The following is a 27,272-nucleotide window of genomic DNA, read 5'->3' as shown; positions in this document are numbered from 1 at the left end:
GCCCCCCACACCTCTACTTATCTCCTGTGACGGTACACCTGGGCCTGGCTGGAACCCTCTTGGGGCCTCAGGCCACTGTCAGAGGGCCACTGAACCTTCTGGGGCCTGGGGAAGTGAGGGACCCAGGCCTCGGTGTGGGAGGAGGCCAAGTGGCAGCCCAAAAGGCATCAGCCAAGTCAGGGAACCTGTCAGTCCACAGTGCTAGTGCGGGGCATTTCAGATCAACACGCTTTATTATATTAAGCACCAACGGCCAGTCAGGCTCTGCAGCAGGAACACAGAGATGGATGAGACACAGTCCCTGCCCTCAAGTGGCTTACAGTCTAGGAGAGACCAACCAGCTTTCGGCTGATTACAGTTCTGTGGGTTAAACTAAAACATGGAGGGAGTAGTCCCCAGGGCACCTGACCCAGCGTGGGGCTTCGGATGGTGCTTGAGCTGGGGGTTACCCAGCTGTAGAAAAACTAAAGGTATTCTAGGTGAGGGAACAGCACACCGAAGGCACAGAGGCAAGAAACAGCCTGGTGCACGTGGACTACTGAGTTCAGGACGCAGAGGACACGGAGTGGGAGGCAACTGGTGGCAGGTGGTGAGTGGGTGTGGGGAATGCTTGAGAAATGCCACGGGTTGGGGGGCAGTGGGTCAGCCCACAGGAGGCCCCGCCACAGCAGCACTTACAGCGGGGGCCTCACTGCATCTTGCAGAGGGCTTCAACCTGGGGGAGAATGCTGTCCCAAGGTGGTGGCCCTTGGTCCAAAATGATTTCCCCGGTCCAGGAAGCAGGTGTGGGTCATGATGGGGCATGGGCTTGGAGACGGTTCAAGCCCAGGGAGCCGCCCAGCTTTGAACACTGCCGTTGGCCACTGAGACCGTGTTCCTCACCTGTACCCCCAAGAAGTTTACAACAATTTCCTACCACTGCTTTCGTGCCCCATCGTGGATACCATTCTGTGGGTGGCTCCAGAGGGAGGAGCCCTAGGGAAGGTGGGGAGGAGTGCCACTGACAGGGCTGTTCCTCTGCCTCAGACAGGATATACTTCAAAGAAGGGTCACCCCAGTACCATGCTCAGCCCAGATTTAGAGAGAGAAAGAGAGAGAGTTGACAGGCTTGTGCCTCAGCCTCTAAGATTGAGGCCCGGGGCCTTCCGCATTGGGAGACGCCAGCTAGGGGGAAGGCAGGAGGTAGCGGGTAAGCAGGTAGAGGAGGCTGGCAATGCCCACTAGACCAGTCAGGACCCCGAGCCGCAGCGGCAGGTAGTCCAGGGAGCGCTCCAGCTCGGCATACAGGAGCAGGACCTGGCGTTTGGTGGAGCTCCACTCCCCCGAGTTGTCCAGGACGTGGTGGGCCATGAGGACTTTGTCCTTCAGGGGCAGCTGGGCCTCGATCCGGGCCTCCGCGTCCTTCCGGGTCAGGCTGTTCCGCCGCATCAGCCGCGCCAGCTGGGTGTCCCGGTCACTGAGGACAGGATAGGAGGGCTTCTCAGGCACCGTGGGCCCCGGCTTCCCTCCCACTGGCAAGTCATGGGGGTGGGCGGCCCCTTCCCTCAAATCTCTGGGGTCCACAGCTAGGGAGGGAGGCTGCTCCCACCTCACCCCATGCTTTGTGAGGACCCTAGTAGCACCACGGGCCCTGGAAGCCCCTTCATATCCACAGGAGGGGGAAGGGCTGCAGCAGGTGCTCTCTGCCGTCTGGGGTCTCTCTGCCTCACCATAGCTGCGATTTCCCAGTTACAAGATGGGAAGACTTGGTCATCTGGCATCAGCTATATCCTGGGTCCCTGGATGGGTGACCTTTACTGGAAGGCCTGTGCCTGCAAGCCAGTCGCTTCCTGTAGTTCCCCTGGGGCTGGGGCCTGCTGCATCCAAAATAGCTTCCTGAGCCACCACAGAGACCCCTCTCCTTCCCTCTCACCCCGAGCCCTGGACGTGTACAGCCAAGGCAGTGGCTGCTGTAGCTGATGCCACTAACAGAGTGGGACAGGCCAGCCCCAAGGTGCTTCCCCTTGGAGCAAGGACTTGAGAGCCAGATCTGGTCCTTGGGACAGGACAAAGCGCTGCGGATTAAGCCAGACACCACCCTGTCTCCCAACTCTGAAGGGGATTCAAAAGAATAGGTCATTTGCCCACTCTGATATTACCATTTAGATCCTTCCTTGGCAAATTTCTTGTCTTTCCTTTGGCTACACAGGACCACTGGGCTGTCCTCTGGAAGGGGGTCATCTCTCACCTCTCTCTAGTTCTGTGGCTACCTGAGCCCCTTGGGGGGAACAAGAGGTAGTGGGCTGTGGCAGCTGTCCTTAGCCATCTGGGGTCTGTCTGCTTTGCACCTAGGCCTGAGCTCCCCCCACTGTGAGATGAGAGGATCTGATCACTATAGTTCGGTCTCCTTTTAGGTGTGGCCTAGACCAGAGGCCCTCTGGGCATGTGAAGACACACCTTCCAAGGACAGATACAACCTGAACACTAGTCAATTCCAATGCCGTTCAGAAAAGAATGTTCCAGAAAAATCATTTCTGGCTGGCTGATCAGAGAAGGCCTGATAGAAGCATGGTATCTATACCGGCCTTAAAAAGTAGGCTGGACTTCTTATTTCATTTGTTATGGGGAGGGGACAGCATCCTGTCAAGGTCATGGGGCCAATCCTGGCCTAACTAAAAACAAAGACTGAATAATCTGGGGCTGAGGAAATCTGGGAGACCAAACGGAGTTGTCTTAGGGCCACCTGTGAGGGTGCAGCCTTCAGAAGGTGTGGCCTAGACCAGAGGGCTTCCTGGAACATGAAAGTAGAGCTCCTGGACAGCCCTTTCTGGACTCAGAGAGAATCCCACATGGTTAGCTCAAGGACTGATGCTAATTGTGGTAACAGGATTTTTACCCAAACACTTGCCCTGCAATTGGCAAATTTCTCAAATGTGAATAATCTAATCCTATTATGGTATAGTCACATCTTGGTAAATGCACTAGGGATATTCTAATAGTTAAAGGAATAGTTAAAGGAATCCATATTATTTCAAATGCACTAGGGATAGTCTAATAGTTAAAGGAATCCATGAGGGTATCTTTAGTATTGTACAGTGTGGATCCCTTTTATGAAAAGCAAATAATCACTCATTCACATGTCTCTGGCCTCTCTCTTGAGTCTGAAAGTGGGGCATGAGCAGCACCCAGGATTTGGGCAGAGGTTCCTCTGGCTAGTGAGCAGGCCTGGAGGATCTCCTGCAGAACAAGCCAAATCCATGGAACCCAATGTACCTGCCAGAAGCCATAGCTCTCTCTGCTCTTAGTGAACAGACCAAGCTGGAAGGAAAGTACAGCAAGGCAGGGCAGGCATGGTGTTGTCTGGTGACTGCAGATACAACCGGTGTTCTCAACTCCGATGGAAGATCCCCCCTACCACACCCTTTTGTGATCCTTGGTGCAAAGTTCCAATGGTATTAAGACTCCACGGCCAAGTCTTCATGGAGTGTGGTTGGCCTCAGAGGCCAGTCTTCACAGGGAATAAGAAAGCCAGAGGGGTCGTGGGTTTACACGGGAGACACGGGCCAGTGGGGGAACTATCAGGATGCCTGAGTCCCTTAAGAAGGCTCAGCAGATTCAGACTGGGATTAAAAGGCAGCCCTCAGGGGGGTAAGCTGCGAGGGTGGGCAGGGTGAAGCTCAGGGCATGAGCACTGTAGTGTGCTAGGAGCCTCCCACGCACCAGTCTCTGGAGAGCCACCCTGTGCCCAAAATACCCACAGAGCCAAGGGCCCACCTCTGTGTCTGTCGTACTTGTGGGTGGCATCCAGGAAGTTTCTGGGAGGCACAGACACCCTACATCCTCATCTACTCTTTCACCTCACTGGGACTGTGACTCATTTTCTGACAGTTTGATCTGGCTCTGTTTGCCAAACCTGGCGTCTGGTTTGCTCCATGTCCCGAGGGATTCTGAGAATAAAGCTCCTTCCTTAGTTGGACTCCGACAGTACCCTCCTGGCAACTATCTATTCATTGGTGCTGCCGGTGGGTGACCCTGGACACCCCCTCAAGCAACTCCCTCCTCCAGTTTCTCTTCTGTAATGCAGAAGTATAAGCTCCTGCCCTAAACATCTCATGCTGAAAGGTAAACTGAGTGAAGTAATAAGTGCGGGAGCTTCCTGGAAAGGTAGGATGTGCTACAGGAAGGAAAAGGATTAAGTGATTAATAACAGGGTAGCTCAGGGCACCTGGGCCGAAGTGCCCCCAGTGGCCAGCAGGGGGAGCCCTTCCCAAGCAACTAGAGAAGGCTGGGGCCCTTCACTTCTCAGACCTGCTTGGGGGCCTATCTGGGTCAGGCACAGAAGCGGTGCCTATAGGTTCTGGACACAGCCGCCCAAAGCCCCCAAACCTCCTAGTCGCCCCGTGGGGTAAGGGCAAAGTGATTTCTCAGGCATGTGTTTTACTCCAGGGGTCCACCTTCCCAGTCTTGGGCAGGCTGGGCCATGACACACACTCACCAGTACACCACCACGGTGTGCTTCATGTACTTGAGCAGCTTCTTGGTCTCGAACAGCAGGGGAATATCCAGAATCACATAGCGGTATCCTTGGAAGAAGCCAGGAAACCCACAGTTCAATTCTGCAAGCAAACACTAAGGACTGCATGTCAGCTTGGGGACGGAATTGAAGCCACTGGCCCCTACCATTGAGAGCTCCCTAGCACAGGGAGAGACCCTGCCAGGATAGGCCTAACGCTAGCCATTTCCAATGCCATTCAGATCAGACTGCTGCAGAGAGTCATTCCTGCCTCAATGATCAGGGAAGACCTTGCAGGAGGGATGACATTTGTACTGGCCTTGAAATGCAGGTAGGGCTTCTTATATTTGGGCATGTTTTGAGGTGAGGGTTCCGGGAATGGGGAACTCAGGTTGTGGAGGTCTTGCACAATGGGAGGCAAAGCTGGGGAGGTGAGCAGGGCAGGCACAAAAGGTTGATTTCACCTTGATCTTGAACATAAAGAATTATTTGTGAGTAAGGAAATGACAAGGTCAGAGTTGGAGGAGGCTGGAAGTTTCCAGGAGGAACTGGGCCCTTTCTGCCCTCCTTCACCCATCTTTGCTCAAAGAAACCCAAGAAACAAAAATAGAAGTGTGGTCCCCTGCTGAAGAAGAGTCCCGCATGGCTATCTCTACCAGCTCCTCATGAAAGATTCCTGTGGGGGTGGCAGCAGTAGCCCCAGAAGGAAAGAGGTTGTTCCTCTGTGTCAGAAGCAGGCCTCCAGCCAGGGATTGCAGGGACAGGTCTGGAGGTAGTGGGTGGTGGTGACTAATAAAATATAAGTCACTCTGGTGTGGTAAAAGGCAGTAGCTGGCCCTCCCACTACAAGCTGAGGCCAGTTGAGGGTGGCACCCTGACCCACGATGACAGGACGAGTCCCTGGGTTACCCGCCCCCCCAACATACCACGGGCTCTATAGTCCTAGTTCTCTTTGGGCCAGTGTCTCCGCATATGTGTAAAAAGCTGGCAGGGGTCCCAGAGCCATGAAGGAAAGGGGTGGGCACTGCTTCTGCCCAGAGATGCCTGCCTGGCTTGAATGGTAACCCACCGTCAACACTTCTGGCCACAGGGCCAGACATACATCGCACCAGTTCCAGGGGTGTTGCAGGGAAGCTGGCACTCTGGGTGATGCAGGGAACCAGGCTGAGCACCCAAGCTATGGGGTTTCCTGCTCCCCAGAATCTGCTGCTCAGGAAGCCCCAGAAAAACCTTCAGTTGAATGAGGGGGTTGGAGAATGGGCTCTGGTTACACGCCTGGCTCTGCAGCCCCCCACTTTCCCACCATGTAACTTTGTGCCCCTGAACCAACCTCATCTGTGAGTGAAGGCTATCTCCCTCCCAGGAACACAATAAGGATCAAACAAGCGAAGGCATGTAAACCACTCAGCACCTCACTCAGACACTTCCAGCAGCTCCCTAAATGATGGTTATTATTACTACCGGTCCCTGGAAGAAGCGGCGGGGCACAGTTCCAGTTTCCCCACTTCCTTCCCGGCTCAGAACAGAAGCCAAGACCAGACCCTCTCTGGGCCTCTTATCTCCCTGTCCTGCCCCGCCCCACCCGTCCCAGTCCCCTCACTGTCCTTTCTCCTCGGCCCCCCTTGGGAGCTCATGGCCAGCTCTTTGGTTCACCGGCAAAGGGCTATTCAGCTGTCACATCCCTCCTGCTTGATAAGCTCTGCAAACTATCCTGACTCTATTAAGACATCCGTCTGCCTACACAGAGACCTCCCCAACAGCTGGTGATCTTATCTGACGTTTGATTATACCAACTTTGACAGTTGTATTTGTTATACTCATCAGGGAAAAGCTGGGACTGTGGAAGCCACAGCTGTCGTCCCCATTTTTCACCTTATCGAGCTGAAAAGAGCTTTCTGGCTTTTATTTAAGTGGTGGTGGTTGGGGAGAGGGGAGGCTGGGCGGATGACACAGCAGGAGAACTTTGGAGCGGCTGACATTATCCACTGCTTAATTTCAGAAGGGGAGAGCCACCGCCTCAAAGCCCTGCAGATGTACTTGCAACTGGCCGGGGAGCGAATGCGAAAGGGCACGATTGAAAGACAGAAGGCTTCGCTTCTGGGTGGGGGACAGATGAGGTCCTCTCACAGACACAAGAGGTAGGACAAAGGCAGGAAGAGCCCAGAGACTCCCTGAGGCTGGAGGGAGGGAGGGAGGGAGGGAGGTCTGCACCAAGGTCCTGAGATGCAGAGCAAGCTGGTCCAGCAGGGAGGGTGCCCGGAGCCCACTTCCACCCTGGACAGAGCCGGGGGGCGGGGGGGTGGTGGTGGTCAACACTACGGATGTCTGTCATGTTATCTCTTCTTCTGAAGGGAGGTACAGGCCAGAGGGAGATGGGTGGAGAGAGGTCCCCCAATCCACATGAGAACTTGATGTATGAGAGAATAAAATAAGGCCAGGATCACAGTACATAAGCCTTGAGAAAACCTAGAAGGCTGCCCCATACCCTCCAGGGCCAGTCTCAGCACTGTGACTGATGATGGGGAGACAGGAAGCCAGGCCTTCCATTCTGACGCCTGGGGTTGGCAGCCATATACGCCGAAGGCTGGCAGGCAGATCCACAGGGGCCCCAGGCCAGCCTCCCACCTGGTCTGAAGCCACTGCTCTCTGCTCCTCCACTGCTGGTGACTGACCTCATCTTGCACCTTATGAGGTCACCTGGACCCCAAACCATTCTAAGAACAGAATGACACCCAGGCTGTAACTTGGGAAAGGTTCTTGCCAATGGAGCACAGACCTGGCTTTTCACTCTCCCTTCTTTCAATCCCAGCACATGCCAGGCTAACTCTCCGCTGAGCCCTAGCCCCGAAGGATTCTCCTCTGCATAGGAACCCCCCACCCCCACCCGCTGCAGCTGCTGCCACAGCCCTGCACCTGTCCTGGCCATCCTGGTTTCTCCCCAGTGTCCAGTCTGCAAGCTTACTTTCAGAGGCAGCTCGACCAGCACCAAATCTGACTCTGACCATGGTTTATACCATGTGGTGATAGACAGTCACTAATGTGAACTCGGTCCCCCCAATAGCTTCTCAAGGTTGGCATTATTAGCCTCACTATGCAGAGCAGGGGCTGGCTCACTTGACAAAGTCACACGGCTGGAAGCTTTGAGGCCAGGACTTAACCTCGGGTCTCCAGACTCCATTATTCGTCAGCTGTTATTATTCCCAACCCTGCCAGAAAAATCAACTTACTTCCTGGGAATGGTGTCTCAAAAGCCTCAAGTGTCTCTTCTCACTCAATTGTCAACCTCTTTAAATGCTGAGGGACATGTGCACCTTTCCTCTGGGGATTGCATGGGGCTCTGCGTGGGGGGTGCAAAGGAACAGTGTGAACTCGACAGCTGGGCCAGCCAGCTCCCCTCTTCCCTGGCCAACCTTTCTACAGAGGAGGAGGGTCCTGGCCCTGAGAGGAGAGGCCTCTGTCTCACCCCTACCCCAGGCCCTGGGTCTTACCTCGGAGGAAATACTTGAAGGTCTCCTTCATCATTTCCTTGCGGATCTCAGGGTGGGTGATGGTGTTGAGCAGATGTCGCCGGTCAGGCTGGTTAAAGATCAGGTCCCCCAGGACCTTACGATTGATGTCACCATTCTCCAGTAAGACCTCGGTGCCAAAGGCCTCCACAATGCGCCGGTGGGCAGGGTATCCTGGCTGGACGACTATGGCATGAGGAGGGGGCTGGGTCACTCTCTAGAGCCTCCAGGCCAGCCAGAGGCCCCCAAATGACTAAAGGCAAAATTATGGGGGAACCCATGGGTGCCTCTTTCAGTTGATCAAAAACCAAATGAGAAGAGGAAAAGCAGTCAGCGCACAGAACCCCTGGAGCTGGTCACTGGGTGAGGTGAAGGAGAGGGAAGAGGAAATGTTGGGGCTAGAGGGCAAGTGTGGGGCAGGGGGCAGGAAGTCAGATCAGGGCTGACGGGAAAGCCTTTCCCTCCTCCGAGGCCTCAAAAGGACTTAGAAAAAGGTGAGACATAATGGCAGAAAGGGGTGCCACCTGCCCCTCCCAACTCACCATGCCGGGCGATGACATCAACATCAATCACTGCACAGCCCAGCTGCTGGAACACCTGAATCACCGAGCTCTTGCCCGAGGCAATACCCCCTGTGAGGCCCACCAGGAACATCTTCCCAGGAAAGAGGTGGCCAGTGAGAATGCCAAACCAGGAGCCGGGGAATCACCGGAGTAGGGCACACTTGGCTGGATGGGACGGCCCACCCTGGGAATGCCAGCAGGACCTGCCTGGGGACGACAGCAGGCCTGATGTGAGTGTTGGGCCTGGGGATGAGAGGGGAAGGGGGACGGGGGGGATGGGGATAAGGGGGGAAAGGGGGACGGGGGGGGGGGGAGGGGAAGGGGGGGAAGGGGTAGGCAAAGTAATGAGAGGGAGATGGGGCCTGTCCAGGCAGAGTGGAGTTCTGAGCTTGGCAAACTCTGGATCCATCCTAAGACAGAAAACTCTTTCAAGAGAGGCCTCCAGTAGTCTTAAGAAAACATTCATAAACAAAACCAACACTGTACAAATTTAGCAATCTAAATGCTGAGTAAGCAGAACAGGGTCAGGTGCTGTTAAGCAGAGTGCTTTCTGGAGGCAGCAGTACCCTGTTGCAAATTTTGCCTAGGAAGGGGATACCTGTCTCTCTGTGGTGAACCCAAAGCACTTTCCAGATGCCCACAGAACCCCCCACTCCAGCCTTCACTTTATAGTCTGGGATACTGAGGCTCAAGGGGAAGAATGTCCTGCCTGTCCCCCCTCCCCAGCACCAGCACTGCCTGGGTGGCTACTCTACACTGAGAAGAATCCTCCCTCCTCAACCAAGAGGCCCAGATGGAGAGCTCAGAGGAAGCAGTGGCTCCATGGCCTGAGAGGCCTGAGACACAGAGGGTCTTGTCAAACTTGCTGGGGAGGAATGTGAGGGAAGGATGACAGGCTGCTGCAGCAGTAGGGGGGCAGGGGACAGGGGGTACTCTGAGTTTGGCATGGGGATGTGCAGCTCTCAGCTGGAGCGGAAGCAGAGGTCAGGCGCATGGCCCCTCAGACCCAGTTCCCCTACTTCCGATGCTGTGCGACCCTGGACAAGTGGCCTGTCTCTCTGAACCTCAGTGTTCTCATCCATAAAATGGGGGTGATGGAATCTATCTCCTAAGGCCGTTTGCAGGCTGGATGAGAAAACACATAGGAAGCCCTCCGGACACTGCCATTTCTACGGTGACTGTTCAGGAGAGGAGTGAAAGGGGAGCTGGGGGATGGAAGGCGGGTGCTGAAGTCACATTGCAAGGCATGGACACTAAAACAGATGTTCGTGAAGTTTGGGGACGTAGTCCCCATTCTCACAGCCTCAGACTATCTCACAAAGGACTTCTAAAGTCGTGGGATGCCTGAGTGGCTCAGTGGTTGAGCACCTGCCATCGGTCCAGGTTATGATCCTGGGGTTATGGGATCGAGTCCCGCATTGGGCTCCCATAGGGAGCCTACCTCTCCCTCTGCCTATGTCTCTGCTTCTCTCTCTGTGTCTCTCATGAATAAATAAATAAAGTCTAAAGAATTGTAAAGTCGTGTTACATTTTCTGGAGTAAATAGGGTTACCATGTCTCGGACTTTGCTCCCAGGCTGGAAGAAATTAAATTGAAGGCCAAGTCTCTCCCATCCTTCCCCCAGCATATCAAATCATTTCTCTAGGACCTTGAAATCTGTCATGGGACTTTTTTTTTTTTTTTTGTAAAACGGCAGATTACTGTCCTAATTACACTTTGCTTGAGCTTATACTGAAATGAATTTGCCTCCCCTGAGGACACACCAGGTGACGAGGGAGGCACCTGCTCGTGAGGGGACCAATCCACAAGTTTAAATCTGCCCAGGTTCGTTCTCCCAGGGCAGCCAGGGAGGAGAGAGGAAAATACCCACCAGAGTCGTCATCCAAATGGAGAGACCTAACTCAATTATTAAACCATTTATGAACCATTTTCTCCTCAATCTCTGTGAGCCTGAATTCGCCCCCAGGTGGTCTCCCTCCAGTTTACACAGAGAGGACTTAAGGACAGGGTTCAGTTGTCAAAAAAAATTTTTGTTGTTGTTGTTCACTCAGCTGAAGCTTTGAAATGGAAAATCCAGCAACAGCATTGTAATCCTAGCTCCGTCCTGTTGTCCTTAAACCCGTGAGCTTACCTTTCTCTGCAAAAGACCAATCTAGAATAATGGGAGTGAGACCTGAGAACGGGCAGTGGCTGAGGGAAAGGGCAAGGGCCAATCCTCCACTGGGCCCTGGCCCCTCACTGTTGAAAGCCAAGCCACTGTCACCGGGTCACCCAATTTTGCCAGACTTGGCTGAAGGGGCCTAGAAGAGCATGTGACTCGGCTCCTGTCCACTTACAGGACCACGACCCCTCCTGAGACACACTGAATCAGAATCTCTAGTGATGAACAGTTCTGCTGTGTCACAGGTTCTTCATTTACAGTGAGGAGATTAAAGACCAGAGAGAGATGGGGACTTAGCCCAGGGCCACAGTTGTTAGTGGAGCCTGAAATGAATTCAGGGCTCCCACCTTTGAGTCTAGACTCCTGCCTTAACATACTCAGGAAATGAAAAATTAAATTATCTATACTGACAGCAAATGAGGACAGTGAATATGGCTATAGGTGAATCAATTCAGCGCCAAAGAAAAATGACTTCTAGATTATATTGGTGTTTTCCCTCTGCAGAATAGGGAGTGAGGTCTTAGGGACAGCAACCAGGGCACAGATGTAAATTCCAGGCTCAGCTCTGTCCCAGACTCTTGGGGTAACTTAATGAATATCCTCCCTTCTCTGTGCTTTGGATGACCATCTGTGGAAACAGACCAACAGCTGCTTGGCCTCTGTCAGGAAGGCCAAGGGGATAGAGGAGCACATGCCCTGGGAGACCGTGGGCCCCTGGCTGAAAGGGACCAGACAAATAACAGCTGTTCTTGCCGTCCAGGAAGCCGTTCATAACTCGTTCCTTCACTAACCACTAACAGAGCTCCTCTGTGCCTTGCAGGTCCCCATTGGGGACCTCTTGGGTAACCAAAGGAAAACTTAGGTCTTGGGCAGCCCGGGTAGCTCAGTGGTTTAGCGCCACCTTCAGCCAGTGTGTGATCCTGGAGACCTGGGATCAAGTCCCATGTAAGGCTCCCTGCATGGAGCCTCTTCTCCCTCTGCCTGTGTCCCTGCCTCTCTCTCTCTCTCTCTCTCTCTCTGTGTGTGTGTGTGTGTGTGTCTCATGAATAAATAAATAAAATTTTTTTAAAAAAAGGAAAACTGGAGGGGGAGAGACAGTAACAAATGAAACCAGCCAAGAAGAACAGAGCACCAACAGGTGAGCCAGAGTAATCACCTGATACTCACCCTGGGCCTGGGTGCATGTGTGCACACCTGCCTGGGTGTGTGCTCACAGGCCTGCTCGTGGACCTGCCCGGGGAGGGAGCCGCAACGAACAGGAGTCCATGTCCCCTCAAGGCTTACCGAGGAGGAAAAGAAGGCTGGGTTCCCAACTGCCCTTAAGACTCATCGAGACCTGTCTGACAGCTCCTCCCCAGGGAGACCCATGGAGAAGCGACACCTCTGGTAACCTGTGCTCCCGACCCTCTTCCCGCTCTGGCTCAAATGTCCTTCTCCAGAATCTGCTCCTTTCCCCTCATTACACCGCCATTTACACGCAGGCAGTGGGAACTCATAGCAATTACTAAGCCTGGCCCTGATATGAATCCCCTGTGAAACTTTAGAAAAGGTACAGAAACCAATGGATGCCTGGGTGGGTCAGTGGTTAGGCATCTGCCTTCAGCTCAGGGCATAATCCTGGAGTCCTGGGATCAAGTCCCACGTCGGGCTCTCTGCATGGAGCCTGCTTCTCCCTCTGCCTATTTCTCTGCCTCTCTGTATCTAATGAATAAATAAATAAAATCTTAAAAAAAAAAAAAAGGTACAGAAACCCAGGCCCAACCCTACTGTCCCAGCCAGGTGGGCACCAGAACCACTGTTAGAATGAAAGCTTATAGACTGGAAGTCAAGCAGCCTGGGTCCCAATCTCTCTGCACTCTGCCATAAAACTGCGTGACAGTGGTAGCCTTCTCACTAGCCTGGCCCAGGGTGGTACGAGTGCTCCATAAATGACAAAAAGCTGATTCCCCCAAATGCCTGTCCCTGTCTGATCCTATCTCCACACCTGTAAGGGAGGAGCTGATGCTCACAGGGCCATGAGGCACACTGGGTCTTCCTTCCTTCCTTCTGTGGGGCAGCACTTCGCAGAGCTGTCAGATGTTCTCCTGGGGACAAATGAGTGACAAGACCACTGGTGGCCCAGGAAACCTCCTCCTCAATACCAAAAGCTGTTCCCAGAGCCAGCTTGGCTGGAGGAGGAAGGACAGCACTGAGTCCCATGGTAACAGAGAAAAGCTAATGCCCAGCACAGGAGAATGGAAGCTGGATTCTGGGAAATAATCCCAGGCCTGGCCTCATCATCCAAGGCGGGACTCTAGTCCCAAGGGTGCCACATCCAAATCCTTTCTTCTCCCTCATTCTCGCTGTTGGCAGAAGGACAGCAGGGTATAAAGAAAAGGGTAGGGACTCTTATGAATAAATAAATAAAATCTTTAAAAAAAGGTGGGGGCACTGTGGCTCAGAGGTTGAGCATCTGCCTTTGGCTCAGGTAGTGATCCCAGGGATCCTGGGACCAAGACCTGCATCAGGCTCCCCACAGGGAGCCTGCTTCTCCCTCTGCCTGTGTCTCTGCCTCTCTCTGTGTCTCTCACGAATAAATAAAATCTTAAAAAAGAAAAGAAAAGGGTAGGGACTTGAATCAGAGTGAAGTCTGCAGGCTATTAAGTAAGGATCTAATTTTTAAAAATATTTTATTTATTCATGAGAAACAGAGAGAGAGAGAGAGAGGCAGAGGGAGAAGCAGGCTCCATGCAGGGAGCCCCACACAGGACTCGATCCCGGGTCTCCAGGATCAGGCCCTGGGCTAAAGGCGGCGCTAAACCGCTGAGCCACCGGACTGCCCTAAGGATCCAATTCTATCGTGCTCTGTAAGTGGTGGGTCCCTCTCGTTGAGCTTCCCCAAACCGCCTTTCATTTTTTACCTCTTAGGCCCCAACAGCGCTGAAGAAGACAAAGAAAAAACATTCAAGGAATAATAGTCTTGGGGCACCTGGCTGGATTGGTCAGTGGTGCGTGTGACTCTTGGTCTCAGGGTTGTAAATTTGAGTCCCACAGTGGGTATAGAGATTACTTAAAAATAAAATCTTAAGGGGATCCCTGGGTGGCGCAGCGGTTTGGTGCCTGCCTTTGGCCCAGGGCGCGATCCTGGAGACCCGGGATCGAATCCCATATCGGGCTCCTGGTGCATGGAGCCTGCTTCTCCCTCTGCCTGTGTCTCTGCCTCTCTCTCTCTCTCTCTCTCTCTCTCTCTCTGTGACTATCATAAATAAAAAAATAAATAAAATCTTAAAAAAAAAAGTACCTCTTGGAATTTTCTCTGGCAGTGCTTCTTAGGGAAAAATGAGAGTGGCCTGCTTCATGGGCCTCTAGACAAAAAGCCCCGCTGGCCCTTGCTGTCTGACCTCGTTCCGACTCTACTAGGCCCACCTTACAAACCTAAGTCCCATCGCCCTGCACCCACTTTTCCAGGGACCTCTTAACTCGATCCTCCAGTCCCTGTCTGGCTTCTCCCAAAATGGCCAGGGTCAGTGGACTTCTTCTGATGTCACTCCCCTGCTTAAAACTTTCACTGCCTTCTTCCCTCTCCTCCTATCCTCCACAGAGGTCTCTGGGCCCCATGTGACCTACCCACCTTCGACCCCTCTGCTCCTCACCCCCCAGTCAAGGAATCTGGTCCATGCCTGGTGTGCCTTGCACACTTCCTCTCTGTCCCTAAATATGCAGGCTCTTTCCCACCTCAGAGCTTCCGTGTATTATGCTGTTCCCTCTGCACTAGGCTCACTTCCTGACTAACCCTCCTAGCTTTATTTTACATTCAGCCAATCAGGCACCAGGCACTGCTTAAAACAAGAGTGCCTCCCAAAAAAAAAAAAAAACAAAACAAAAAAACAAAAAAAAAAAACCAAGAGTGCCTCCCCCTTCAAAGCAAAGTCTACACTCAATCAGTTGTGTGTGTGTGTGTGTGGGGGGGGGGTTGCTAAAGACATATAATAAGCTCATGATATGTGTGGTGATGTTAGTGGGGGAGCATATCAAGAGCAATGAGGGTTGTTGTCTTTTTTTTAAATGATATTTATTTATTTATTTATTTATTTATTTATTTATTTATTTATTTAAGAGAGTGAGTGAGCATGTGCACAAGTTGGGGAAAGCGGTACAGGGAGAGGCAGAGACTCTCAAGCAGACTCCAAGCTGAGCGCAGAGCCCAACGCAGGGCTCGATCTCATGATGCCGAGAGATCATGACCTGAGCCAAAATCAAGAGTCAGATGCTTAACCAACTGAGCCACCCAGGCACCGCAGGGGGTTGTTGTTTTAAATCAGGACCAGAGAGGTTTAAGTGAAGGCCTGAAAGTAGCAAGAGGGGACATCATAGCTCCACTCAAAGCAGCTTTGTCCATCCTCCAACTCAAATCAGGCCCCTGACCTCTCTGAATCATTCTTTTCCTTCCCTGTACCCATTGTTTGTGTGACTGTTTTCAATATGCTAGATAAGCTCCATGAGGCCATGAGCCATGTCATTTGCAACCCTTTGTCTCCAGCACCTAGCATAGTGTCCAATGTCTATCCATCAAGTACCAGGTAAGTGATACTGGTCAAGTTACTTAACCTCTTGTTGACTCAGTTTATTCACCTGTGAAATGGAGCTAATGGCACTTACCCTGAGTTGCTGTGAAGAGTAGAGCTCATACATATAAAGTGTTTGCTTCTAAGTGCCTGGCATGCACTAAAAACTCAGTGCATTATTAGTTATGAGAAAGTGTTTGAAAGCTCATTATACAATGAACAACTGAATAGCTCCATGACCCATGAAGGGGAGAGAAAATACTTGGGGTCATACTCTCCTGTCAGTGGCAAAGAGGGTGCTGGAACTAACCTCCCAGCCTGCTCCCTTTTCCATGAGAACATGCTGCCTGAGGATAGTATATCCCTCCTGAAAAAAAAAAAAAAAAAAGGAAATAAACACAATCCCCAATGGGTTAAATAAAATAAGAAATTGATACTTGAATGGACATGCTTTCTTTTCTCCCTTGGGAAAGCTCAGGACTTAACTTGGAAGCAAGTTCTGTTGCTTTGCATCTCCTAATCAACAGCCCCAACCTGCTTGTAGGGGTGGGGGGCACAGGACCTGGCTCTCTCATTATCTTGCAGCTTCCTTTCCTCCTCTTCCGGCAGCCTCCCAGGATTTCACACTGGGCATACCTGACCTGCCAGATGATTCTCCTTCGAATTGTTTTCCAAAGGGGATGTATCCATTTTGCTCCAATGATCAATATAATCATTCATGAAAACGAGTCATTCCCTTCCTTGGGACCCAATTATTTTCTCGTGGAACCAGTGGTTGCAAAAATATATTGTTTTCCAGTTAACTAGTAAGTGCTATTTTTATCTATGCTTTCCCCACTCCTAATCTTTCATTATTGGGGAGAGGCTGCTGTTTAAACCTCAGTCCAAGTTCTTATCTGCAACACCTATTAAGTCACTACCTCCTCCAAGCTGCCAATTACCTGGAGGAAGCCACAAGAGAAAGTGTCCACGCTAAATACCTCCTCCCTTCTCCCTCACTGACACCAAGGGAAGGGGAGGGAACAGGTCACTCCTCTCAAGTACTCTCTAAGCATAAACCATCAGTCCAGGGGCAGGGAGGTTGTTTGCACTGGACGTCTCTGCTGGTGCTTGTGCAGCAGGATCACAGGGAATGCCAACTGTCGGGGGCTTCAGAGTCACAAGGGCCTCAGCTGAGATCTCAGCTCTGTCCCTTAACTAACTGTGTGGCATTGGGCAACTTTGGCATTGTAGGGCTTATTTCCTTGCATATAAAATATAATTAATAGGGACTACTCATGGGTTTGTCAAGATTGAATGAGATGACATATGTCATGATCACCTCATCTTCTTCAACTCAGGTTGTTACTCGTCACAGTCATTGCAAACTACTCCACTTCCCCCAAAGGACACTTTTGCCCTCTCAGTTGCTCAGGCCAAAAACTTCTGTGACTCCTCTTCTTCATCCCACTCCACTAGCGCCCCCTGCTGGCTGCTGTCCCTGCAGCCTTCACAATCCACCGGGACCAGGCTGGGCCCTTCTACCACAGTCTTGCTCCTGGATTACCTCAGTCGCTTCTGAGCAATTCCTTGCTGCCATCTTTGCTTCCCAATCGTCTGCTCCTGATACAGGAGCTACTGGGAACCTTTAAAAATGCAAGCCAATCATTTCACCCCTTTGCTCAAAACCCTCCAAGGGTTCCTCTCTCACGTAGAACATGAGCCAAGCCCTTACAGGGTCCTACAGGTGCTTCATGACGGATGCAGGCATCCCTGTTCCCAGCACCTTCTACCACTCTCCCCCTTGATTTCAGCCCTCCAGACACACTGGCCACCTTGCTGCTCCTTGACTATGTTGAGCATACTCCCACTTGGGTCTGTGGATATACTGATCCTTCCACATGGAAAGCTCTTCCCCCCGAGGCTGCATGGCTTACTCCCTCCTCTGCCTGACCATCACCCTATCAGAGATTGCCCTGAATATATAAAATAGCACCCTCATCTCACTCTCTAGTCTCCTTGCTGTTCTACTTCTCTTCAAAGCATTTACCAACTTATCACCACCCAACGTATTACATATCTACATGTTTATCTATTGTAATCTGCTTCACTCCAGAATCTGGGCACTACTGTATCCAAGGTGCTAAGAACAGGGCTTGACAAGTAGAAGGCCCTCAAAAACATCTGGTGAATGAGTACATAAAGCACACAGAAAAATGTCCAGCTCAAAGTAAGCAGGAACTCAACATTAACTATTTTATTTTTAAATTTTTATTTATTATTTTTAAAGATTTTATTTATTTCACAAAGAAAGAAAGAAAGAGTACATGCACATGAGCTGGATGAGGGAGAAGCAGACTCTGCTGAGTATGGAGCCGATGTAGGGCTAAATGGCAGGGCTCAACACAGGCTTGATCCCAGGACCTGAGGTCATGATGTGAGCTGAGGTCAGATGCTTAACCAACTGGGCCATTCAGGTGTCCCTCAAAATGGACTATTTTAAAATAACAGCATATCTGTTTCAGAAAACCTACTACGAGAACCACAAAACCTTTTCCACATCACTTCCCACCTCTACATTTCTGGGCTAACAATATCTTGGGCTCACAGATGAGGAAACTAATGCAGAGAGTGCCTAGGAAGGTGAGGTTTCCAGCAGGCTGAACACTAGAGTATAAGAGTATCTGCCCATGGGGCACCTGGTGGCTCAGTTGGTTAAATGGCCAACCAACTCTTGGTTTTGGCTGGGGTCATGGTCTTAGGGTCCCGGGATGGAGCACTGTGTGGTGGTGGGGGGGCACTCTGGCTCAGTGCAGTCTATAGAGTCTACTTGGGACTCTTTCCCTCTTCTTCTCCCTCCCCTTCTGATCCTCCCACTTGTGTGCACACTTGGGCATACTTTTGCATATAAATAAATACTGTTTAAAAAAAAAAAAAAGACTAGATGCCCACCATTTGAGCACTATGTGCCAGGGACATTCCCTCATCCAGTCTGATCAGCACAGTGAAGTCAGTTCTTTGGTTTATGCCCATTCTAAAGGTGAGGAAATGAAAGCTAAAAGAAGTTAGATATTTGTCCATGGTAGTCCCAGGATGCCTGGGGCATGCTTGAAGATCTTCCAATGGGCACAAAGGCACAGTTTAGGAGGAATAAATTTCCAAATCAATGCTCACTGCCTCTATCAACAGGAACAGACCAGCTTGGGAGTGTGCCTGCGTCCTCTCCTTTCCCAGGTCCTACTTCACCCTCTTCTAACTCCCAGGTTTCCAAGAAAGGCACAACTACCCACTCATGCCAAATCTTACTAAGGTGCATTGTCCCTAGTGCAAGATTTCTCTGGCACCATAAAGGGGCACTAGGAAACATCAGTATTCATGCTAAGGATGTGCCTGCCTACAGTGACAGTGTAACACATCTTCCTGCTGAGTCAGGTGGTTTCCAAATCTTTGCCTTCAATAAAGTTCAAGGAGGACCTAAAAGAACTGTCTGCTGGCAGGTCATTAATAATTGATTTCAATGACAGACCACTGATTTTTTTTGGCCCATAACTCAGAGTGTTCAAAGAATTGAGTACTATTACCACAACAAAATGCCTTCAAGTCCTGTGTATTTATTTACACGAACCAGCTTTTTCAGCGCTCATAGCCATGAATAAAAGCTCTTCTGATTCTTTTTTTCTACTGATTCTTTAAAAAGTTCCACTCAGCTTATTAAGAGAAGCATTTCAAATAAAACTTATGTTTGACAATTGATCAAAACCAGTTGTTTTGATCAATTATACATTTTGCAGTTATAAAAACACAATCCAAGAGAGATTGTTTAATATTATGACCACATTTTTCAAAAATGTTTCAGTTTTAATATACATTTTTGTTGTTTGTTGCAGAGAAGTAGGACTATATACCAAAGGCTTTCAAGCATAAAATGTATCATACTAGAAAAAGATTCTGAGGAGGAAATTAGGTGGAAATATAAGTTGAAGGAGAAAAAAAACAGCAATGTAAAAAAATTCAAAGGTTAAACTGGTTTGTATATTTTCCAAAGGATAAGGGAAATCAAATCACCAAGGTATTGAGATTCCATTGCACAGATTCACATGCCTAATATAAAAGTTTCATTTTTAAAGAGTCAGTATTTACAATTAACCAAAACTCATAATCTTTGCAAATTTCAGAGAAAATTTTTAGCTATTTAAAAAGTTGCCAGTGGGTAGTTTTCAAAACACACCAAAGTTCACTGCTTGCCTGTCTTCAGTTACCAGCCCTAATCTTTTCTCCTAAGGCAAGGCACCAAGAAAGGATTTGAACCCTTTAAACATATTACTCAGGAGGACAGATTCAGACCTTGCACAAGACAGAAGAGGATCCAGTGGAATTTACGGCACTTCGAAGAGACAACCACCCCAACCGGCCTGTCTACTTTCTATTCATCAGTCAGAGCTCTAGTATTTCAACATTTCCCCAAAACCTAGGTCGGCACCCCGCCAGATACATCTGATTTATTTAGGTAAAACCAGCCATCACCCTCCCCTCAATCCATATTCAAAGACTTCCATTTCCTCATCTTTAAAAGTAGGATTTAATGTCAAGGTTCATTCGGGTGATTACTTTCCCATAGCTAAGGGAGAAATAAAACTTCATAAGCAAACCCAACGACAGAGGCGCCAATGTCTCCATTTAGGAACCTGGGGGAAGGAAGAAAAGTAGGCAGACATGCCATCCTCTTTCCTAATGGGTGGGTGGGAATCCCATGCTGCCACCCAGGCCCGGGGGGAAAGAGGTGTCTTCTCTTAAAATTTTATAACCGGTCCAGCCTCTGGGGAAAAGGTAAGGGGAGGCGAAGCCTTCTGAAAAGTGGAGATGATCACTCAGCGAAACAGAAGTACCCAGCGAAGCACTTTTAATTCACTCTATGAGATAGGTACCATTCCCGTTTTCCAGATGAGCAAACTGAGAGTCGGAAAGGTACGCGAGTTGACAGAAATGGAAAGGGCGGAGGTTAGATTCAAAAATAAAAGAGATCTGGGCAGCCCGGGTGGCTCAGCGGCTTAGCGCCGCCTGCAGCCCGGTATGTGATCCTGGAGACCGGGAATCGAGTCCCACGTCGGGCTCCCTGCATGGAGCCTGCTTCTCCCTCTGCCTGTGTCTCTCTCTGTGTCTACCATGAATAAATAAATAAATATTTAAAAAAATAAATAAGATCTGACCACAGAGTTCTGAGTCCTAGTGGCTTTGGACCGAACCTGCCTGTATCTGCAACCACCTTTCTCATTTCCACAGCTGTAAAACAGGGAAGGTAACAGCTCGCTTAGCCGGGGTGCCGTCAAGGCGGATGAGCCACGGATGCCAGGGCGTTTAACCCAGGGGCTGCTACATAGTACGTGCTCAACAAATTGCAGCCGAGGTTTGAAACGAGGCGCACACCGCCTCGCCCCATCGCGGGGTTCCGAGCGCCCGGAGCCGGGCCGGCGGCCGGGCCGCGGGGCCTCCGGGTGGACCCAGCCCGCTGGACCGCAACGAGCAGAGCACCCCTGGGGCGCCCCGCTCCCGCCCACCCCCTCCCCCGGGTTCGGCCGTGGCCAGCGTCCCGCGCGCTACGTACCGCCTCTGACCCAGCCTGCGCCGCCGCCGCTCGCCCAATCGCAGAGGCGCTTACTGGGTGGCTCCCGGCGGGCGGGCGGGGCCTCGGGAGCGGGCGCACGTGGACCGGACTTCCGGCCGGCGGAGAGGGTGGGCGGGGAGCCCCGCGGCCTCCGCGCGCGCCGTTTTTCTGCCTTCGGAGCGGGAGCCCTCCCAAGCGGGGAAAAAACCGGGACTGTATTTTCCCGTTGAGGCCTTGGCCATCGCTAGCTGTGCACCGCCTGGCGGTGGCTACGGCAGGTAACTGAGCGCCTTCAACCTGCCGGGTCCTAAGAACATTCGGTGGGTTCACGGAATCTCCCCAGTACTTGGGGTGGAGACGGTCACCGTCCCTGTTTCACACAAGAGGAAACTGGCTTTGAGAGGTTACGGTCCGTTTGCTCTGTTACAGTGTCAGAGCCCAGCAAGTGACTTAGCCTCTCACCCCCTCTCCTCTATTAAAGGGGGGTGATCGCCACTCTGCCGTTTGTTGAAAGCATTAGAAATACATAAAAATATCTAATGGTGCCTCACATATAGTAGGTGGTACTTAATTACCCCGCTTCCTTTCCCTCTCCCTAACCTGTACCTCTGCTTTGTGCTTCCTTTAGGGTAGGAAGCTTGCCTTATCTTCACCGCCAGTATCCCCAGTGCCTAAAACAGTGCCCGGCAGCGTAGGGATCCCATACATTGAAAAATGAAGTAATTCAACATCTTTCTCTAACCACTCCGGGCCCTGAAACCCTTCTCCTTAATGTCAACAGCACTGGCTGTCATCGCCCAATATACAGGCTTGCATCTCATGGTCAAAGGGCCCATTTTGTCCAAACACCAATCCAGGATTTGAATCTCCATATCATCCCTGCGGTCTAATCTTGACCATGCCCGGTGTCAGGGAACTGTCTTTCATGAGAGCTTCATACTGTTCAAACTTGAAGTCCAGGCCTGGCAGTAAGAGAGTTTGTCCTTAGGTAATACAATATCTCCCCTAGTTCTAATCTGAGGGATCATGCAGGACAATTATAATTCCTATTCCATAAGGCCAGATCTAACGGCCTGGTTCCCGTCTTGCACCAAACAATTGACATAACCTAGCTTTCAGGTTCTCAACCTTTTCCCTACTCATGTCAGAGAAATACACAACTCCCATCAGTAACCCTGGCGGCCATGGTAATGACTGGGATAGGAAGATACCCTCCCCTGTCTCAAATTATCAAGCTCTTTTAGGGGCATATTGTTAGGAAACCCCTGCAGATAGATGATCTGCTTTTCCCACACACACCCTTACAGTATTGTGAGCATTGGCATACAGGCCGGGACCTTATCTTTAAAGTAGGTGTCCTTGTGGTCCAGTGGGCTAACAGCAGCTACTCTACATCTCTGCTGGGATGATCCCAGTGGAAAGGATGCAGAGCCTTCAACCCAGGCACATCTTAGGAGCGGAAGCTCCATCTTGGCAGTTTGGAAGTGATGCCATCAAGGTTTTCAGCTCAAACACATATCCTCCTTTAGTGATGGCAATAACAGACTGGCTCTGGCTGCTTACACGGTCTCACTTCATCCTGACAATGACCTGCATTTCAGTCACCTCGGTGTCCTTGGCATTAAGCACGATGCATGGAATATAGTGCTGCTTCAAGTTGTTTGATGAACAACCCTCTGAGTCCATTAGAAGAGATGACTCCTTTGACTCCTGGGGCTTTGACTCTTGGTTCTTAAAATTAAACTTACTTTCCCTATGTTTATTTTAAATAAATATTAATATGCAATTAAATTTATGCCATACCTTACAAATACCATTAATATTTATCCTTTATTAAACAGCTTCAAAAAAAAAAAAAAAAACCCAGACACCTCCCATAGGTTGTCACCAGCTAGAAGATAAAGTCCAAACTTCTTAGCCTGAAACTTAAGGCCTTCTTGTGACCTGGCCCCAATCACCCCTCTAGACCTATGTCTCACTGTATGTTCTCCCTTGGGAAAGGCCAAGAAGGGAAGCAATCTAGTTATTGCACAGACTTTGTGTTAAAATATCAGGGTCAAGTCTGAATTCACCCTAACTAGCAGTGAAACTTTGGACTAATCACTGAGCTTCTTGTTTTGTCATTGTAAAATGGGAATAACACCTGACCTGCTAATTGCATAGCGTCAAACAAGACACTTGATGGTGATCAAATAAACAATGTACTAGCATATTTTGTGAGCAATAAACACTATACAAACACAATGGGTCACCATGCTGTTCCTGCCTCTGCCCTTTACCTGTAACATTTCCACATCTGAAGCTTTTAACCCTTCTTTCTCACCATTCATTCATACATTAATCCAACAAATATTGAGGGCCCACTCTGTGCAGGCCCAAAGGATATAGAGGTGAGGAAAATCCAACATATTCTCTGCCTTCATGGAACAGAGGGTCTTGTGGGAGAAAATGGTTACAAACTATATAACTGCACCAACAAAAAACGCAAAACGGTAGCTGCAATTTCAGCTCACCCATGGGGTCCACAGGGCCCCATCCTCAATTATAATGGAGGATCCGGCACTTAAGTTACCTCCAAGGCCAAGTTCAAAGTCCGCTTTCTCCAGGAAGCCCTTTCTAACAACTCAGCCCCGAAGACATGCACCCTCTGCCCCACCCTAAACTTCAGTTAACTTCTCAATCTAGCTCATTTAATCATCCCCAGTCTGGCCTTGTTATTTTGTTTTCAAGTTGCACCTCCTTTTCCCAACTCGCTCTAAGTGCCTTCTGGGCAGGGGATACCTGGCACACTTTTTCTTAAATCCCACAGATTTAAGCCACAGAAGGCTGGACACACTGTGTTCCAGACCCATGTTTCAGGGGCTGTCATAGGAGCCCCTGAAAGAAAGTTCCAGGGGAGATAGGAAGCTGCCAAAGACCATCTCCCTGTCCCTTATTCAGAATTGAGCACACTAGCCCTGTTCTTCAGAGAAGAAAAACTCTCTTCCTTAGGATGGCCAGGCTGCTCCCTGTTATGATCTCTCTACAACAAAAATTTTATCATCTCTCTCCCCAGCTAAAAATCTTTCAGCAGCTTCCAAGAGTCTTCAGGATAAAGCTCAACTCCCTTAGTGTGGTGTCCACATCCCTTCCTGGTCCGACTCCTGACTGCCTCTCCAGGCTCAACCTCCAAAATGCTCATATAATTCTCACTGCAGGACCTCAACAGCACCCAACTCTGCCCTCTCCCCACCCCATTTGTCTGGTTCCCCTTTGAAAACTTAGCTCAACCATCTTTCCCTTTCCCTTTCATCTTTTCCCCTGTAGAACCCCTTTTCCCAGGTTAAGGGTCCCTCCAGGCTCCTGCTACATCTGGTGTTCCCTCTCTCTGACACACTGTGCCACAAATGTCAATCTGCGTAGCTACCAACTTGTGGAGCAAAGCCAGGATGGGGACTGTGTTGTTCCATCCAGATTCTCTAGTTCCTGCCATAAAGCCTGGCAAGTGGTGAGTGCTTCAAGGTGTTGAATAAATGAATCACAACCTGGCCCATACTTTCCTAGGCCCATTAGAAGAAATGGATCTCTGATACACTGGGACTACAGCAAAGGCCTAGATCTGTGATGGATGTCATGAGAAAGTTTTTATCACAGGTAATGCTGACCTCCTGGGAAGGGAAATAATAATTTATTAGGTATTGACTGTCTCAGACACTTTACTGTTTTGCCTGCATGGTCTCATTTTACAGGTGAGGACATTGAGTCTCAGAGAGGTTAAGTGACTTGCCTAAGGTCACTTGTTAGGCAGAGGTAGAACCAGGATTTAGAACCCAGGGAGTTAAGACTCTGAAGCCTGTTCTCTTAATCACTATATTCTACTGTCTTCAGTAAAAATACTGTGAGGGGATAAAAGATGTATCTGCAAAAGTTTCCAGAATCTGCAAAAGTTTCACAGGCACATTCCTCAGCGACTCTTTGGGCCATGCTGTACCCCACTGCCTTTGTAGAATGCTTCTGCCAGAATGGGGAGGAGGGGGATAGAAAAAGCCAGCAGAGCAGATGGGAGAATCCTGCTATTTTAATGTGATGAGGCACTCAGAAAGCTGGGAGTGCTTACCTTGGAAAAAGAAGTTTAGGGAACTAGAAATCAATTGAAGAACATGTAATAATTATGTAAAAGGCAAGAATTATATGCTTCCACATTAATTGCATAAGGCAGAATTTGCCCAACTTTCCACCAATGAAAACAGTCTGAAAGTGGAAGTCTCTCTGTTATGGGGGTAGGGAGAAGGAACAAATATGAGAACTCTTGGGATCCCAAAAAACCATCCATAGACCCAATTTAGGAAATTACACTGTATTGCTTTTGATGATCATTCCCAACGTGACAATAAACTCAGAAGTAAACTTACATACTAAAATCACATGTAGCAATATTCATTTTTCGGTGGTCATTTTTAAAAAGTATCACATATACTCAATTTCTTTTAAAAATCATAACATTTAAACTTTATTACAGAGAAAGAATGGATTCTACAAAATCTAAGTGAGCATTCTAACTTGAAAGATCCTGAGAGGGGGAATTAGTGCCTTTCAGGTGCCTTTGAACTCAAATTCTCAAAGGTGCTAGATTCCAGAACTTTGGACTGGTACTTGCATTCTGAGCTTGGGCATGACAGTCACATTGCCTGCCTATCTACCTCCCAGAAAGACTCTTCACTGAGCAAAAACTGCTCAGTTTGCAGTAAAATACACAGTAGTATCTTTCTTAAGCTTTGAACTGCAAGAATGACAGGGTCCACAATGGACCCTATAATCACTCTTCCCTGGTCATGTTTCATTCACTTTTGTTCAACATCTGCCTATCAGTGAGAAAAGAAAAGACAGGGTTGGGAATTAGAATACCAGATGTGGGTTCTGGTTCTGCTACTAGGTATCGTCATTTTTTTCTTTTCTTTTTTTTTTTTTGCAAGTCCCAATTTTCTTCAAGTCCCCTTCCCTCCCTACTTTGCAAGGTCCCATGAGCTACAGCAGGTGGAACACGTACAAGTTAAAGCCATCTAACACACGGAATGCTTTATTATTATTATCTCTGACCTCTTCCTCAGGCCTGCAGCTGCATATAAGACATCATATCAATTGCGGTCTTGGTCTTGGGAGAGATGAGTGTGGGTGCCAGCACTCAAACTGAGTGGGTGTAAGTCAGAGATAAATGACTGGGGATTATCTGTTGTTTCGGATCATATTTACTTCTGTTCTTGCCACTGAGAAAAATGAAGCAGGACAATATTTAGCTCCCTTTTTGTTTCCCTGAGTCAAATGGGAAGGGTTTCTTCCCTGTTTCTCCCTCTTTCTACCTTGAGAGTTTCCTGATGGCAAAGACCAGTCCTTTTTTTTGTGGGCACTGGCCTCAAGACTCAGGTGCAATTACTCAAACACAGGGGTGAGACCCAAGGGATTGAAGCATTTAGTCAATGCTAAAACTAGATTAAGATGTCACAATTACTTTCTAATAACTGATTTCCTTGGGTGGATGAAACAATGGGGCTTTTGTAGTATCAAAGAATTCAGAGGGCCAAAGGGGCCTACAGATCCAAATTTGTACACTGATTTTGCACTTATTTGCTATGTGACTGTATGATTGACCACCCAATCTGGGCCACAGTTCTTTGCCTGTGCCAAAGGGTAATAATAATACAACACACTTTCTCAGCTTGTTGAGAGGATTAAATGTGATATACGAAAAGCCTCACCCCAGAGCCTGGCATAGAAGTGCTCATTAAAAAGTGGATGTGGAGAATCCTAAGGGCACTGTGTGAGCTTCGTGGAGACCAAGAAGCGGCAAAGCCTGACAGAGCAGTCAGGGCTCCTGGCTCAGGATCAGTGCTCTGCGCACCACGATCCACCGCCGCTGGAGAGGCCTCGGATTCCCAAGGAAGAGGGGCCACCTAGAGTCCCGAGTGAGGAGAGGCGGCCAGGAGCCAACCTGGCTTCTTACAGCAAAGGCTCTCCAAGAAGGCCCGACGCATTTCGGGCTCCCGGTGGGTACCACCCGCAGGCCTCAGGCCTCATTACTTACCCGGGAATGGTAACGGTCCTTAACGGCAGCCAATAACGGCTCACCTGTGGCCCAAGCACTGACAAGGGCAGGCTGAGGTCAAACCTTGTATTTTGGCGCCTCATCCCGAAACCCTAAGCAAGGACCGAACTACAATTCCCAGCATGCCACGCGGCCGCCCCATCGCGGAACGTCGGCCCCGCCAACCTTGGGGCCCCTCTTTCCTCAAAACGCGGCTGATCGCCCAGGACTTCCGGGTAGGGCTGGCCCCCAGCCAGGACAGCCCCCTTCATGATTTCTGGGTATTGTAGTCACTTTGTTCCGGTTTCGCGAGAATGAGGTGTTCCTCGTTACGGCTCCCTTCGCGACAAAAACTACAAAACCCAGA

At 49.9% G+C, this 27,272-nt stretch overlaps 1 protein-coding gene across 4 annotated transcripts; it reads right to left on the bottom strand.

Annotated features, from left to right (window-relative positions):
* Nucleotides 1-214: 214 nt before the first annotated feature.
* On the bottom strand, nt 215-27,097 carry DCAKD (dephospho-CoA kinase domain containing). Of its 4 annotated transcripts, none has more exons than XM_041726733.1 (5): nt 26,906-27,097; nt 8,541-8,768; nt 7,981-8,184; nt 4,475-4,562; nt 215-1,456 (listed from the first exon to the last, which is right to left on the bottom strand). In XM_041726733.1, exons 2-5 carry the CDS (start codon nt 8,650-8,652, stop codon nt 1,165-1,167), a joined length of 696 nt encoding a protein of 231 aa, XP_041582667.1. In that variant the 5' UTR covers nt 8,653-8,768; nt 26,906-27,097; the 3' UTR covers nt 215-1,164. The 4 variants fall into 4 exon arrangements, with proteins under 4 accessions (XP_041582667.1, XP_041582668.1, XP_041582669.1 ...); XM_041726734.1 differs by having other exon boundaries at nt 8,541-8,764; XM_041726735.1 differs by lacking the exon at nt 26,906-27,097 and adding an exon at nt 20,848-20,885.
* Between the last annotated feature and the right edge of the window lie 175 nt (nt 27,098-27,272).

This window comes from Vulpes lagopus, chromosome 12 (assembly GCF_018345385.1).
Source record: "Vulpes lagopus strain Blue_001 chromosome 12, ASM1834538v1, whole genome shotgun sequence".
Taxonomy (NCBI): domain Eukaryota; kingdom Metazoa; phylum Chordata; class Mammalia; order Carnivora; family Canidae; genus Vulpes; species Vulpes lagopus.
This window is presented reverse-complemented; position numbering and strand designations above follow the sequence as displayed.

Excerpts from the sequence above, each read along its gene's own strand:
- DCAKD (XM_041726733.1), bottom strand. The coding sequence starts at position 8,652 with ATGTTCCTGGTGGGCCTCACAGGGGGTATTGCCTCGGGCAAGAGCTCG. Across the intron at positions 4,563-7,980 it reads CTTCAAGTATTTCCTCCGAG|GATACCGCTATGTGATTCTG; the intron begins GTAAGACCCAGG and ends GCTTCTTCCAAG. Across the intron at positions 1,457-4,474 it reads CACACCGTGGTGGTGTACTG|TGACCGGGACACCCAGCTGG; the intron begins GTGAGTGTGTGT and ends TCCTGTCCTCAG.